The 17,058-nt window shown below is 42.1% G+C and overlaps 1 protein-coding gene across 5 annotated transcripts in view; it reads left to right on the top strand.

Annotated features, from left to right (window-relative positions):
* LOC100672304 (carcinoembryonic antigen-related cell adhesion molecule 21-like) overlaps nucleotides 1–17,058 on the top strand; it is a 63,202-nt gene that overhangs the window by 20,615 nt on the left and 25,529 nt on the right. For 4 of the 5 annotated variants that reach the window (XM_023543098.2, XM_023543095.2, XM_023543097.2 and 1 more), the window contains one exon: nucleotides 3,578–3,856. In XM_023543098.2, coding sequence (XP_023398866.1) covers nucleotides 3,578–3,856 — 279 coding nt within the window. The remainder of the gene's footprint in view (nucleotides 1–3,577; nucleotides 3,857–17,058) is intronic. The other variant, XM_023543099.2, reaches the window with a different exon arrangement.

The raw sequence follows: 17,058 nt of genomic DNA, 5'->3' as shown, positions 1-17,058 counted from the left end.
ACAGGTACGTGTAATCCTCATCACAACACCATGGTCATGAGGTGGGGTCCTCCAGATGGGAGATGGATGAGCCATTGTCCATTCAGTTCTATCACTGTGGCTGACAACCAGCCTTGCTCCTGGTCTCCTCGAGTATTATTCTGCCCATGACACCCTGTCCCAAGGCCAGGTTGCCCCATCTCCTAAGGTTTAAGGACAATTAGAAGTCCCATCATTACCCATATCTAGGATATCTTTGAACAAAAAACTGTGTTTCAGAGAAAACATACCTGATGTGGGCAATGTAGAATTGTGCAGCTGGAGGGACCTCAGCAAGCACAAGTTCCAGGTGAGGAAACTGAGGTCGGTCAGGCAGTCAGCTGGTCAGAGAAGAGCCCAGGAGAGGCCCCGGGTGATCTCCAATCCCCAGTCCTATGACTTTCTGTGACCAAACGCTGCTACTTAATTAACATTTGAGAAAGTTTGTGCTTTTTCCCAGTGATAGAATAAGGCAGGTGGGCCTTACATCCCCTGAGCACTCCAACTGTCAGGCATTTATCTTGTTCTACAAAGAACCGCTTTATATTTTAAAGACTCCAGATTGGCTGAGAGGTATGCAATGCCAGCTCTGATTGAAAGATGCCTTTGCAGGAATCAAAGGTACCAAATGGGGTCATCTTATATCTGTTATCTGACAGCAGAGTTACCCACACCCTTCATCACCAGCAACAGCCCCAACAGCATGGAAGACCAGGGCTCTATAATGTTAACGTGTTACCCTGACACTCAGAACACAACCTACCTGTAGTTGATAAACAATCGGAGCCTCCCAGACAGTGCCAGGCTGGCGCTGTCGTCAGACTGCAGAGTTCTCACTATATGCAATGTCACAAGGAACGACACAGGACCTATGAGTGTAGAACCTGGAACCAAGTGAATTCCCGCCATAGTGACCCATTCATCCTGAATGTTCTCTGTGAGTAACTTCTGTTCCCACATGGCACAGGCTGTTAGTCAAATCCACACTGTCAGAGCCTGGCCACATCCGTCCTCTCAGGTCCAAGCACATGGACCCTCAGCTCCTGGACACCCAGGCTGGCCATGACGTCCTTTCCCAGGAAATTCCAGGCAGGCCCAGCCATGCTGCCAGATGAGGAGGGGAGGGGTTGCTCCTGTGTTGAGATGCTCGGGGTCAAGACCTGGGATGGGAGAAACCACTTGATGGTCTCAGAATCAGGCTCAGAGAAGTCAGGGAATTTATTGTTGAAACTTTTTAAAACAAGACTCAGAGGGATGCCGTGGCCCTTATCAGACATGAACTTCCCCTTCCCTCTGGTTACATCACAACGTGGCTTTATTCTGATTACTCCAGATGGCTGGTCTCCTCCACCATTTCCCCCTACCATTACCCTCCAGGGGATTATCAGACAAGGAGCTTCCTCTTCTCTCTGGTTACTTCACAATGTAGCTGTATTCTGTTTGCTCCAGATGGCCCAGACACGCCCACCATTTCCCCCTCAGACTGGTATTACTCTCCACAGGCAACCCTCAACCTCTCATGCCAAGCAGCCTCTAACCTGCTCGTGCAGTATTCTTGGTTTATCAATGGGAACTACTTGCAATCCACACAAGTGCTCTTCATCCCCAAGATCACTGTGAGTGATAGTGGAAACTATACCTGTCATGTCCATACAATGCCACTGGCCTCAACAGAACCACAGTCAAGACTATCACCCAAGTCTGTAGTAAATGGCACCCTGGAACTTCAGCACTGAGCTCTGTTGTGGAGGTCAGTCTGGTTTTCCAAAAAAAAAATCCTGAAAGAAGTTATTTTCCAGTTTGTGTCCCTAGGAACATGCAAATCCCCAAATCCATCCCTGAGCCCTCCCACTATATCCCTGGGGACTGTTCCCTCCTCTTGCTCTCCTTATTTCTCAGGGCAGAATTGGGTTCACCCTGGAATGGGAGGGGTTGCTCCCTCAGTCTCAGAAAGCCCCATGGAGTGGGAGGGGGCTTCATAATGGGGAAAGGAGGAAGTATCCTCAAGGTCAAGTGTTCCCTCTGTCACTAACTTGTTGCTTTCTTTCATCTGTTTGTTTTTCTTCACTGACTCCATGTGCTGTAAGGAACATGCAAGGCTTCGAACAGGCTCACATGATTTCAAAAATGAAAGGCTGAAACAATCTACAATAGGGTGGTGGCAGAATGGAACTCTGTCTTTATGCTCTGTCCCCTGCAACCCCATGCACCAGCCCTGTTCTGATACCATCTGTGCTCTGACAGGGAAGCATGGAGCAGGTTCAGCTGTGCTGTGTCCTAATCTTGCTAAAATGTGCAGCCCTTCAATGCAAGAGCCATGCCAAATCAAGTTGCAGAGACATTGGGAAAGTGCCAGCTTTGAGGCAGAGGTTTCTAAGCCTGTGACCTGACTCTAAAGTCACAGCTGTATATGCTGTGTGACACTGGCACAGGCTATACACAAAGGAGAACAAAGGATCATGAATCCTACTTGGAAAACTAGGTAGATTCTTCATGGGTGGGAAGGGGCAGGGCCAAAGTATCTTCAGTAAAACCTGGGAAAGCAGGGACCTGTGTAAGGCGGAAACCTGTCAGAGAAGGAAAACTCAAATACTTTGTACTATAAAGAGCAATAGAAAAGTGGTAAAACTGTACCCTGTCAAAGACGGGAAACTACCAAGACCCAGAAAAGGGGGCAGTCCTGTCGAGTTCTAGCTCTCACAGGTTTCACTGTAGTTTACAAAGAGGGCTAAGAGTACCTGACTCTGTTAAAACTGTAACCACGTCCCTCTAAGGTTCCTTTCACCTGGTAGTCAATCCATACTGGAAGCAAAACATTTTTCAGATTGAGAAATCCTTTAGATTGGAAACTCTCTATTTTCTAAGATAGTGAAGGCTGAGCCGAGCTGTTCTTATTCCCTCATATAAAAAAAAAAAAAATCCAAAACCAAATCCACTGCTGTTGAGTCAATTCCGACTCATAGCGACCCTATAGGACAGAGTAGAACTGCCCCGTAGAGTTTCCAAGGAGCACCTGGCAGAGTCAAACTGCCAACCTCTTGGTTAGCAGCCGTAGTACTTAACCACTACACCACCAGGGTTTCCCCTAATATAATATTTAGCCAAAAAAACTTCACTTCTGTATATGAAACTGCCCTGCCCCTGAGATAGACAGGGCCAGCAGCCTGCCTTCCCCAACACACAGGATTATCTGCTAGAGAGGGGCCTGATCTCTTACAAACTCACAGGAGGCCCTAGGAAAGGGTCACACAAATGTCTAGAGAAGAAAAATTCCACCTGATGACAAGGTGGATGGACATGTGGTCTGGGAAGAGGTACCAGTGCAGATACTTCAGAGAGTCAGGGGGCTGCACCTATTTCCTAATGAGAGGAGGGGCCACCCATCCTTACAGATCAGCACATGGGCAGACACATGGCCTCTGCAGAGGGTCAGGATCACCCTGTGGGTCACCTTTCAGAGCTCACCGTGGGGCCTGCATACTGGCTGAAATCTCTCAGGAAGATGATTGTCTGTAGCCACACACCTCCTTTCACAGTCATCTCCTCTGTTTCTGCACAGACATGGTGACAAAACCCTCCATCCAAGCCAGCTTTACCACAGTCACGGAGAATAAGGGCTCCGTGACCCTGACCTGCCACAGCAACCACACTGAAATCTCTTTTCGGTGGCTCTTTGAAGGACAGAGCCTGCAGCTCACAGAGAGGACGATGCTGTCCAGAAACCACGGCGCCCTCACCATAGACCCCATCAAGAGGTGGGATGCTGGGGAGTATCAGTGTGAGGTCTACAATCCAGTCAGTTCCAGCAAAAGTGATCCCCTCGTCCTGGCTGTGAAATGTGAGTGACCCCTCATCCATTTCTACATCTTTTCTGGATGGATTAACTCTACCAATAGTGTGCTAAATGGATAAACATCACAGGGGGCAGAATATCAGTTAAGAGATGATTACAGCAAATAATGGTAAAGTGGCCGAGAGCTCAGACTCTGAAACAAAGATGTTTATAAGTGTCATATCCCAGGTGTGATATCCACTGTGCAAACTGGCACATTGTTCTTAATGTCCTGAGCCTCAGGTTCCCCAACTGAAAATTGCAGTAAGAGCGCCAGCTTCACAAGATTGTTTTAAAGGTTTAATGTGATAATCGATTAAACCCTTACCAAAGTGCCAGATACATAGAAAATGTTCCACAAACGTTAGCTGTTATTATTACTATTATTATCATTAGCCTTGAAGTCAGATTGTCCTGGAGTCAAATCCCGGAACCACCTCTTATTAGCCATAAAACTTCAGGTAAGTTTTTTCACCACCCTAAGCCTCAGTTTTTTCATCTTTAAAATGGGAATAATGTCTGCATGACAGGATGACTGTAAGGATCAAATGACCCACCCAGTGCCGTCGAGTCGATTCCGACTCATAGGGACCCTACAGGACAGAGTAGAACTGCCCCCAAATGAGATATATGTAAAGTATTTAGCACAGGGCCTGACACATAAAGTACCCAATAAACAGTGGCTAACATTAACAATCAGCTTTGGGTTAACTGGTGAGGGCTAAGGCCCAAAAGGTTGCAAAAGAAGTAAAAGAGTAGAAACAGATACAAAAGGTATTATACATGGGAGGAAAAAATGCATTACACAGAAACCCACTGAGACATGATTATTGACTAAATACAGGAGAGGAAAAACAGGAGTTAACCGTGATCTTTCAGAAGCATATTGCCAGGCCTTTCTTCCCAGGTGACCAACCTTCAGGTTAGCAGCCTAGCACTTAACCATCTGTGCCATTTGTGATAATGCCTAAGGACAGAAAATCCATGGGAGTGACTTTTGGTTTTGAAAGCATCTGCTAATAAAACCTAGAAAGGCTTTTTTTTTTTTTTTTAATTGTGCGTTAGGTGAAAGTTTATAGCTCAAGTTAATTTCTCATACAAAAGTTAATGCACATATTGTTAGGTCACATAAGTTGCAATCTCCACAGTGTGACAACACACTCCCCCTTTCCACCCCGGGTTTCTTGTGTCCATTCAACCAGTTCCTGTCTCTTCCTGCCTTCTATCCTGCCTCTGGGCAGGAGCCGCCCATTTGGTCTCGTGAATCTGATTGAACTAAGAAGCACACTCCTCACGAGTATCATTTTTTGTTTTATAGTTCAATCTAATCTTTGTCTGAAGAGTAGGCTTCAGGAATCGTTTTAGTTCTGGGTTGACAGAGCGTCAGGAAGCCATAGTTTCGGGGGTTCCTCCAGCCTCTGTTCTGCTCCGCACTTTTCTCCCCTTCTGTCTGGAACTCTCTGTTGTGTTTCCTGTCAGGGCGGTCATTGGTGGTAGCCAGGCACCCTCTAGTTCTCTGGTCTCAGGCTGGTGGAGTCTCTGGTTTAAATGGAACTTTTGTTTACTGGGTATTTTCCTTGTGTCTTTCGTGTTCATTCTTCTTTGCTCCAAGAGGGTTGGGACCAGTTGATGCATCTTACATGGCCACTTGAAAGCTTTTAAGGCCCCAGATGCCACTGACCAAAGTAGGATGCAGGACATTTTCTTAATAAACTTTGTTATGCCAATTGAACTAGACGTCCCCTGAAACTATGGTCCCCAGGACCCAGCTCCAGCCACTCTGCCCCTCAGTGTTTGGATGTGTTCAGGAAACTTCTTAGCTTTTGCTTTGGTCCAGTTGTGCTGACCTCCCCTGTATTTTGTGTTGTCCTTACCTTCACCAAAGATGATCCTCATCTACTATCTAGTCAGGGAATTCCCCTCCCCCTCCCTCTCCACCCTCATAACCATCAAAGAATGCTTACTTCTGTGTTTGAACCTTTTCTTGGGTTCTTATAACAGTGGTCTCATACAATATTTGTCCTTTTGAGACTGACTAATTTCACTCAGCATAATGCCCTCCAGATTCATTCACGTCGTGAGATGTTTCGCAGATTCACCATTGTTCTTTAATGTTGCGTGGTGTTCCATTGTGTGTATGTACCATAATTTCCTTATTCATTCGTCTGTTGATGCACACCTAGGTCGTCTCCATCTTTTTGCTATTGTTACCAGTGCGGCAATGGACGTGGGTGTGCAACTATCTATTCGTATGACGACTCTTATTTCTCTAGGATATATTCCAGGGAGTAGGATTGCTGGATCATATGGTACTTCTATTTCTAGCTTTTTAAGGAAGTGCCAAATCATTTTCCAAAGTAGTGGTACCATTTTACATCCCTACTAGCAGTGCATAAGTGTTCCAGTCTCTCCACAACCTCTTCAACATTTATTATGTTGTGTTTTTTGGATTAGCGCCAGCCTTGGTGGGGTGAGATGGCATCTCATTGTAGTTTTATTTTGCATTTCTCTGATGGCTAATGATCCTGAGCATTTCTTCATGTATCTGTTAGCCACCTCAATGTCTTCTTTGGTGAACCATCAGTTCATATCTTTTGCCCATTATTTAATTGGGTTATTTGTTGTTGAGGTGTTACATTATCTTGTAGATTTTAGACACTAGAACCTTATTGGATATGATGTAGCCAAAATTTTTTTCCTAGTCTCTAAATTGTCTTTTCAGTCTTTTGGTGAAGTTTTCTGATGAGCATAAGTGTTTGATTTTTAGGAGCTCCCAGTTACTTAGTTTCTCTTCTGGCCTTTGTGCATTTTTATATTTTGTATACTATTTATGCCATGTATTAGGGCTTCTAGCATTGTTTCTATTTTTTCTTCCATGATCTTTATCATTTTAGATTTTATATTTAGGTCTTTGATCTATCTTTAGGTAGTTTTTGAACATGGTGTGAAGTATGGGCCTTTTTTCATTTTTTTTGCAGACGGATATCCAGTTATACCAGCACCATTTGCTAAGGAGACTGTCTTTTCCCCATTTAATGGACTTTGGGCCTTTGTCAAATATCAGCTGCTCATAGGTGGATGACTTTACCTCTGGGTTCTCAATTCTGTTCCATTGGTCTATGTACGCGTTGTTGTACCAGTACCAGAATGTTTTGACTACCATGGTGGTATAATAGGTTCTAAAATCAGGTAATGTGAGGCCTCCCACTTTGTTCTTTTTCAATAGTGCTTTACTTATCCAGGGCCTCTTCCCTTTCCATATAAAGTTGGTGATTTGTTTCTCCATCTTGTGAAAAAATGCCATTGGAATTTGGATCAGGGTCGTGTTGTATCTGTAGATCACTTTGGGTAGGACTGACATTTTCACAATGTTGTGTCTTCCTATCCATGAGCATGGTATGTTTTTCCATTTAGGAAACCCTGGTGGCATAGTGGTTAAGAGCTATGACTACTAATCAAAAGGCTGGCAGTTCAAATCCACCAAGCACTCTTTGAAAACCCTATGGTGTGGTACTACTCTGTCCTAAAAGGTCACTATGAGTCAGAATTGACTAGATGGCAAAAAGTTTTGGTTGGTCTCTTTCAGTTTCTTGCAGTAGTGTCTCGTAGTTTTCTTCATATAGATCTTTTACATCTTGGGTTAGGTTTATTCCTAAGTACTTTATTTTCTTGGGGGGCTATTGTAAATGGTATTGATTTGGTGATTTCCTTTTTGAAGTTCTCTTTGTTGGTGTAGAGGAATCCAACTCATTTTTGTATGTTTATCTTGTATCCTGATATTTTGCTGAAATCTTCTATTAGTCCCAATAGTTTTCTTGTGGATTCTTCGGAGTTTTCTGTGTATAAGATAGTATCAGCTGCAAATAGGGATACTTTTACTTCTTCCTTACCAATTTAGATGCCAATTATTTCTTTTTCTTGCCTTATTGGTCTAGCTAGTACCTCCAGCACAATGTTGAATAAGAGCGGTGATAAAGGGCATCCTTGTCTGGTTCCCATCCTCAAGAGGAATGCTTTCAGACTCTCTCCATTTACAATGATGTTGGTTATTGGCTTTGCATAAGTGCCCTTTATTATGCTGAGAAATTTCCCTTCTATTTCTATTTTGCTGAGAGTTTTTATCATAAGCAGGTGTTGGACTTTGATAAATGCCTTTTCTGCATCAATTGATAAGATCATGTGGTTCTTATCTTTAGTTTTATTTATGTGATGGATTACATTCATTGTTTTCCTAATGTTGAACCATCCCTGTATACCTGGTATGAATCCCACTTGGTCATGATGTATTATTTTTTTGATATGTAGTTGAATTCTTTTGGCTAGAATTTTGTTGAGGATTTTTCTATCTATGTTCCTGACAGATATTTGTCTGTAATTTTCCTTTTTTCTGGTGTCTTTGGAATGAGAGTTATGCTGGCTTCATAGAATGAGTTTGGTAGTATTCCATCCTTTTCTGTACTCTGAAATACTTTTAGTCGTACTGGTGTTAACTCTTCTCTGAAAGTTTGGTAGAATTTTTCAGTGAAGCCATCAGGGCCAGGGCTTTTTTGTTCTTATTGTTGGGAGTTTTTTTTATTACCTTTTCAATGTCTTCTTTTGTTTTGAGTTTATTTAGTTTTTCTACTTCAGTTTGTGTTAGTTTAGGTAGTTAGTATCTTTCTGGAAATTCATCCATTTTCTCTAGGTTTTCAAATTTGTTGGAGTACAATTTTTCGTAGTATTCTGTTATGATCCTTTTTATTTCAGTTGGCTCTGTTGTGATATCACCCGTCTCATTTCTTATTCAGGTTATTTGCTCCCTCTCCTGTTTTTCTTTTATCATTTTGGTCAATGGTTTATCAATTTTGTTGATCTTTTAAAAGGACCAGTTTTTTTTTTATCTTGTTGCCTCTTTCAACTGTTTTTCTATTCTCTATTTCATTTCTGCTCTGATTTTTAGTATTTACTTTCTTCTGGTACCTGAGGGCTTCCCTTGCTGCTCTCTATTTGTTCGAAGTGTAGGGTAAATGTTTTGATTTGGGACCTTTCTTCTTTTTGGATGTATGCATTTATTGCTATAACTTGACCTATGAGCACTACTTTTGCTGTGTCCCAAACGTTCTAGTAAGGTGTGTTTTCATTCTCACTGAATTCTGTTAATTTCTTTATTCAGTCCTTGATTTCTTCCATAACCCAGTAGTTTTTGAGCAAGGTGTTGTTCAGTTTTCATGTATTTGATTTTTTTTTTTTTTTCTGCTGTTTCTGTTATTGATTTCTACTTTTATGGCTTTACGGTCAGAAAAGATGCTTTGTGTTATCTCAGTGTTTTGGATTTTATTGAGGGTTGCTTTGTGGCCTAATATGTGGTCTATTCTGGGGGAAGATCCATGTGCATTGGAAAAGAACGTATACTTTGCTGCTGTTGGAGTGTTCTGTATATGTCAATGAAGTCAAGTTGATTCATCCTGGCATTTAGATCTTCCGTGTCTTTACTGATTTCTTTCTAGATGTTCTGTCCTTCACTAAAAGCGGTGTACTGAACTCTCCTACTATTTTTATGGAGCTGTCTATTTCTCTTTTCAATGCTGTTAGAGGTGTTTTATGTATTTTGGAGGCTTGTCATTAGGTGTGTATATATTTATTATGGTTATGTCCTCCTAGTGTGTAGTTGTTGTTAGGTGCTGTCGAGTCAGTTCTGACTCATAGTAACCCTATGCACAACAGAACGAAACACTGCCCGGTCCTGTGCCACCCTTACAATCATTGTTATGCTTGAGCTCATTGTTGCAGCCACTGTGTCAATCCACCTCGTTGAGGGTCTTCCTCTTTTCCGCTGACCCTGCACTCTGCCAAGCATAATGTCCTTCTCCAGGGACTGATCCCTCCTGACAACATGTCCAAAGTATGTAAGATGCAGTGTCGCCACCGTTGCCTCTAAGGAGCATTATGGCTGTACTTCTTCTAAGACAAATTTGTTAGTTCTTTTGGCAATCCATGGTATATCCAATATTCTTTGCCAACACCACAATTCAAAGCCGTCAATTCTTCTTCGGTCTTCCTTATTCATTGTCCAGCTTTCACACGCATATGATGTGACTGAAAATACCATGGCTTGGGCCAGGCACACCTTAGTCTTCAGGGTGATGTCTTTGCTCTTCAACACTTTGAAGAGGTCCCTTGCAGCAGGTTTGCCCAATGCAATGCATCCTTGGATTTCTTGACTGCTGCTTCCATGGCTGTTGATTGTGGATCCAAGAAAAATGACATCCTTGACAACTTCAATCTTTTCTCTGTTTATCATGGTGTTGCTCATTGGTCCAGTTGTGAGGATTTTTGTTTTCTTTATGTTGAAGTGCAGTCCATACTGACGGCTGTGGTCTTTGATCTTCATTAGTAAGTGCTTCAGGTCCTCTTCACTTTCAGCAGGCAAGGTTGTGTCATCTGCATAACGCAGGTTGTTAATGAGTCTTCCTCCAATGCTGATGCCCCGTTCTTCTTCATATAGTCCAGCTTCTAGTATTATTTGCTCAGCATACAGATTGAATAAGTATGGTGAAAGAATACAACCCTGATGCACACCTTTCCTGATTTTAAACCAATCAGTATCCCCTTATTCTGCCTGAACAACTGCCTCTTGATCTATGTAAAGGCTCCTTATGAGCACAATTAAGTGTCCTGGGATTCCCATTCTTCGCAGTGTTATCCATAGTTTGTTATGATCCACACAGTCAAATGCCTTCGCATAGTCAATAAAACATAAGTAAACATCCTTCTGGTATTCTCTGCTTTCAGCCAGGATCCATTTGACATCAGCAATGATATCCCTCATTCCACGTCCTCTTCTGAAACCGGCCTGAATTTCTGGCAGTTCCCTGTTGATATACTGCTGCAGCCACTTTTGCATGATCTTCAGCAAAATTTTGCTTGCGTGTGATATTCATGATATTGTTCTATAATTTCCACATTCGGTTGGATCACCTTTCTTGGGAATAGGCATAAATATGGATCTCTTCCAGTCAGTTGGCCAGGATACTGTCTTCCATATTTCTTGGCACAGACGAGTGAGCACCTCCAGCACTGCATCGGTTTGTTGAAACATCCCAATTGATATTCCATCAATTCCTGGAGCCTTGTTTTTCGTCAATGCCTTCAGTGCATCTTGGACTTCTTCCTTCAGTACCATCGTTTCCTGATCATACCCCACCTCTTGAAATGGTTGAATATCAACTAATTCTTTTTGTTATAATGGCTCTGTGTATTCCTTCCATCTTCTTTTGATGCTTCCTGCATCATTTAATATTTTCCTCATGGAATCCTTCACTATTGCAACTCGAGGCTCGAATTTTTTCTTCAGTTCTTTCAGCTTGAGAAACGCGGAGCGTGTTCTTCCCTTTTGGTTTTCTATCTCCAGCTCTTTGCACATGTCATTATAATACTTTACTTTGTCTTCTCGAAAGGCCCTTTGAAATCTTCTGTTCAGTTCTTTTACTTCATCAATTCTTTCTTTTGCTTTAGCTGCTCGACGCTCAAGAGCAAGTTTCAGAGTCTCCTCTGACATCCACCTTGGTCTTTTCTTTCTTCCCTGTCTTTTCAGTGACCTCTTGCTTTCTTCATGGATGATGTCCTTGACGTCATCCCACAACTGGTCTGGTCGTCGGTCACTAGCGTTCAATGCATCAAATCTATTCTTCAGATGGTCTCTAAATTCAGGTGGGATATACTCAAGGTTATATTTTGGCTCTCGTGGACTTACTCTGATTTTCTTCAGTTTCAACTTGAACTTGCATATGAGCAATTGATGGTCTGTTCCACAGTTGGCCCCTGGCCTTGTCCTGACTGATGATATTGAGCTTTTCCATCGTCTCTTTCCACAAATGTAGTCAATTTGATTTCTGTGTGTTCCATTTGGCGAGGTCCATGTGTATAGTCGCCGTTTATGTTGGTGAAAGAAGGTATTTGCAATGAAGAAGTCATTGGTCTTGCAAAATTCTATCATTCGATCTCTGGCATTGTTTCTAGCACCAAGGCCATATTTTCCAACTACTGATCCTTCTTCTTTGTTTCCAACTTTTGCATTCCAATCGCCAGTAATTATCAATGCATCTTGATTGCATGTTCGATCAATTTCAGACTGCAGCAGCTGATAAAAATCTTCTATTTCTTCATCTTTGGCCCTAGCGGTTGGTGCATACATTTGAATAATAGTCATATTAACTGGTCTTCCTTGTAGGTGTATGGATATTATCCTATCACTGACAGCATTCTACTTCAGGATAGATCTTCCGCCTGGTGTATTGACTCTTTAATCATTATATAGTGTGTTCCTCATCCTTGGAAATCCTGCTGGAGTACTGGCTAAGAGCTATGGCTGCTAACCAAAAGGTCGGCAGTTCGAATCCACTAGCCAGTCCTTGGAAACCCTATGAGTCAGTTCTACTCTGTCCTTTAGGGTTTGGATTTTCCTTATCCTTAGTGGTGGATTTTGCTTTAAAGTCTATTTTGTCAGAGATTAACACTACCACTTCTGCTCTTTTTTGGTTGTTGTTTGCTTAACATATTTTTTTCCATCATTTCAGTTTTAGTTTCTTTGTGTATTTGAGTCCCAGGTGTGTCTTTTGTAGGCAGCATATAGACAGACTGTGTTTTTTATCCGTTCTGCCACTCTCTATTTATTGGTGCATTCAGACCATTTACATTCAGTGTAACTATTGATAGGTATGAGTTTACTGCTGTCATTTTGGTGTATTTTTGTGTGGTGTTGAAAGTTTCTTTGTCCCACTTAATTCCCTGTGCTGAGTCGCTTTTATTTATATATTTTCTTTTTGTCCTTTTCATTATTGTTGATTTTGTGTTTGCTGAGTCTTTATGTTTTCTTCTTTTTTATTTTGACGGGTATATTTGTTAGTTTCCTTTGTGGTTACCTTAAAATTTATCTTTATTTTTCTAAGTTTAAACCATTGTTTTATTTCTTGTTATTGCCTTAACTTCCACTCCGTATTGAAGTTCTATAGATACAATATTTAGTCCCTCTTTTTTGTTTTAATGTTTTCATTGTTTACATATCGACGTCTCTTTTTCCCTGTTTTCAGTCTTTTAGCTTTGACTTATTTTTACTACTTCCCTATCTGGGCTGATATCTGGTTGTTCTGTCCTGTTTTTTTAGTCTTGGGTTGTTGTCTGATATTGTTGGTTCTCTAGTGGAGGACTCCCTTTAATATTTCTTGTAATTTTGATTTGGTTTTTACAAATTCTTTTCAATTCTGTTTATCTGGAAATGCCCTAATTTCACCGCCATATTTTAGAGACAATTTTGCTGGATATAAATCTTGGTCAGCAATTTTTTTCCTTCAAAGCTTTATGTATGCCATCCAATTGCCTTCTTTGCCTGCATAGTTTCTGCTGAGTAGTCAGAGCTTAGTCTTATTGGTTCTCCTTTGTAGGCGACTTTTCTTTTATCCCTAGCTGTTCTCAAGATTCTATCTTTATCTTTGGTTTTGGCAAGTTTGATTATATTATGTCTTAGTGACTTTCTTTTGGGCTCTACCCTGTGTGGAGTTTGTTGTGCTTCTTGGATAGATATCTTCTCATTTTTCATGATATCAGGGAAGTTTTCTGCCAGAAAATCTTCAACAATTCTCTTTTTATTTTCTGTTATGCCCCTGTTCTGGTACTCCAGTCACTCGCCAGTTTTTTCTTTTGATAGTGTCCCACATAATTCTTAGAGTTTCTTCATTTTTTTAAGTTATTTTTTCTGATTTTTCCTCCAATAAGTTGATGCCAAGGAAATTTATCTTCAGTCTCACTAATTCTGACTTCCATTGCTTCAATTCTTCTGCTGTGACCTTCTATTGAGTTATCTGATTCTGAAATTTAATTGTTAATCTTTTGGATTTCTAGATGCTGTCTCTCTGTGGTTCCTAGCAACCTGTAAAATTTTTCATTCTGCTCTTGTGTTGCTTTCCTGATTCCTCTGTTGCTTTGTCTATGTGTTCCCTGGTTTGGTCTGAGTTTTCCTGATCTCCTTCATGATCTCTTGAAGAGCTCTGTATATTAATCTTTTGAAATCTAACTCCAGCAATTCCAAGACATTCTCTTCCTCCAGAAGATTTCCTGGTTATTTGTTTTGGTCATTTCCTGAAACCATCGTGTCCTGCTTCTTTATGTGTTTTGATATTGGCTGTTGTCTCTGAGTCATCAATAAATTATTATACTTATTTATTGTATGTTTACTTATTGAGACCTAGCTTTTCTTTTTTTTTTTTTTTTTTTGATATGCCCAAATAGGCTGGGCATGTGAGCTACTTTGGTTATTGGCATCTTTGAAGCTCTCACATTCTGTTACCAGCTGGGTAGAGCAGCTACTAGGTGTGTGAGCTCAAAAATCTGTTCACTTTTCTTGTGCAGATTCAGCTGTGGAGTACAGGTCATCTGTCTCCAAGTGTGTGGTGCAGACTCTCACCTACAGTCCTAGATGGGCAGGACTGCATAGGGGTGTTTGGAGTAGGCACAGGTATCTGGCTGCACTAGGGGTCTATGTGCTGACCAAGGCAGGGAGCTGATGGCTGCCCCTGAGTACCTGAGTGGAAGGGGTGTCCCTGTCACCTAGAGTGCATAGAGGGGTGAGTTTTTGGGCACCCAATGCTGTTGGCTGTAAGGAGTGGGAGGCACCACTTATTCTTAGATCCCTATCATTAGTGGCTAGATGGAATGGGTGATACCACTAACCCTCAGGCCCCTGATGTGGGTGGTTGAGGACCCTACTTAGTGGGCAGGGCAGTGTCAAGTGTCACAAATCTGAAACTCCCCATTGGCTGCTGCAATTGAAAATAGGCTTCAGGTGTATGCCCTGTTGTTCTATGCCAATGAGGACCTATGCTGTTGAATCAGCCCAAACAGGTCTAGGCAGGGGTGAAGGGCACTACAAATCTATGAACCCCTTATGCCAGTGCCTAGGCAAAGGGGCAGTGTCTGCCCTGATTTCCCAGCTTAGGGAGCATAGCAATTTTTTAAAGCTGCAAAGCTGATTTGGGCACAGATAATCATGAATTTCTGGCTTATTGGGCTTGGTATCAGTGAGAGGCTGCAGTGTTGAATCAGCCCACACAGGTCTAGGCAGGGGTGAAGAAGGGCATTACAAGTCCTTGGACCACTTATGCCAGTGCCTGGGAAAAGCGGCAATGTCTACCCTGAGTTTCAGGCTTAGGGGTGTGGCGATTTTTTTTTTAAGCCAAGAGACAGGTTTGGGTGCAGATAGCACTAATTCCAGCTTAGTGAGCATGGCAGTTGTTGAATACTGCCGGAATGGCATTGGAGTGGAGCAGGCAGGGGCACAGTGAGAGAAAAGAGGCACTTCTAGCCATGAAAGTCCCAGAGGGAGAAGGGTTATTTTGGCCTCACATGTTAGGTTAGACAATTGCACTTAACCTTCACAGATCCAGTGCAGATTCCCCTGGCTCCAGAGTCTTGTGCAGAGTCTAAACTGCCCAGTGTCTCCTGACATGGTGAAATGTATTCTGAGCACTATATATACTGTTCACCTTAGCCCACGTGCACCAGCCAACCCAGCCCATGGGGTACTGGCTACTTCACTTCTTTGCTGCATCTGAACCATCTCTCCATTTGCCTGCTGTTCATTGGAACTCCTCAACTTTGTCTTTGACGATCAGGGCTCCTAGACTGTCATATATCATCCATTCACTTGTTTTGGGGTTGGTCTTTGTTGTAAGAGGGACCACAGGAGACATCTGACAATTCAGCCATCTTGGTTCCACCTCCTAGAAAGTCTTTTGCCTTAGGCCTCTAGTGATGTCATAACAGAAATACCACAAGTGGGTGACTTTAACAAAGAGAAGGCTATTTTCTCACACTAAAGTAGGCTAGAAGTCCAAATTCAGGGCATCAGCTCCAGGGGAAGGCTCTCTCTCTGTTGACTCTGGATGAAGGTCTTTCTTGTCAATCTTCCCCTGAACTAGGAGCTTCTCTGTGTAGGAATCCTGGGTCTAAAGGATATGCTCTGCTCCCAGTGCTATTTTCTTGGTAGTATGAGATCCCCGACTCTCTGTTTGCTTCCCTTTCCTTTTATCTCTTAAGAGATAAAAGATGGTGCAGGCCACACCCCAGGGAAGCTCCCTTTATCCTGGATCAGGGAGGTGACCTGGGTAAGGGTGGTGTTACTATCCCACCTGATCCTTTTAACATAAAATTACAATCACAAAATTGAGGACAACCACTCGATACGGGGAAGCATTGCCTAACCAAGTTGATACACACATTTTGGGGAGGGGGGACATAATTCAATCCATGACAGCTTTCTTGAACAAAACATTTAAAAATACATATTGAATGGCCTTTCTGTGCCAGTCGTCTGATGCTATAATTACTGATTCTTTTAAAGAGTAAAAAAAAAAATTACATAATTCGAAATTAATTTACACAAATCTGGATTAAAATATACAGACATTATAGTGACTGGAATAATGTCCCTGGTAGATAGATTAACTGTTACACATTCAATATCAACATTGGAAATTTGACTGAAGAAAAACGCTATTAAATGAGATTTAAAAAAAAAGAAAAATTATTTAAAAAATAATTAAATGCAAAATTTCAAGTCTGGTATGTGAGTTCTTGTCCCAAGAAGCTGTGAGAGTGTCATCAGACAAGCAAGATCTTTATTAGTGAAAATGCCTGTGAGGGTAATGGGACAGGAGCTGGAGGAGCCTGGGAGAATCCCAGATAGGGATGCAGATCTGATTCCTGTGGAGAAAGGGAAGGAAGGAAGTTTTACCTTGCAGTGTAGTTCTAAGAGCATTTCCAAAGGCCAGAGGGAAGTTCTTGAGCTAATCACCTATTAGAAGAATCTGTCTCCCAGAAAGGGGCCTCCTTTAGCACCCTTGCTAGACTCTGTGGGAAACGAGGTCTCTGCATAAACAAGGCAGGGAATTCAGAGAGCTTTATTCAGGGTCTTCAGTCAATTAAATTCTCACCTCAGGAGATCTGAGAGGTACATATTCATGGCTGCCACACGTGGAAAACTGAGAACAAGATGTAACTACAAGAGGCAGGGCCAAGACGGCGGAGTACTCAGATGCTTCCAGTGATCCCTCTTACAGAAAACACCCAAAAAAAACAAGTGAAACAATTATATGTATGACAAACTAGGAACCCTGAACATCAAACGCAAAGTTATAAAACAGACTGAGTGGCAGGGGGAGGGAGAGATGGTTCAG

Source organism: Loxodonta africana, chromosome 11 (genome assembly GCF_030014295.1).
Source record: "Loxodonta africana isolate mLoxAfr1 chromosome 11, mLoxAfr1.hap2, whole genome shotgun sequence".
Classification (NCBI taxonomy): domain Eukaryota; kingdom Metazoa; phylum Chordata; class Mammalia; order Proboscidea; family Elephantidae; genus Loxodonta; species Loxodonta africana.
Note: the sequence above shows the minus strand (reverse complement) of the source record. Positions and strands in the feature narration are given on the sequence as shown.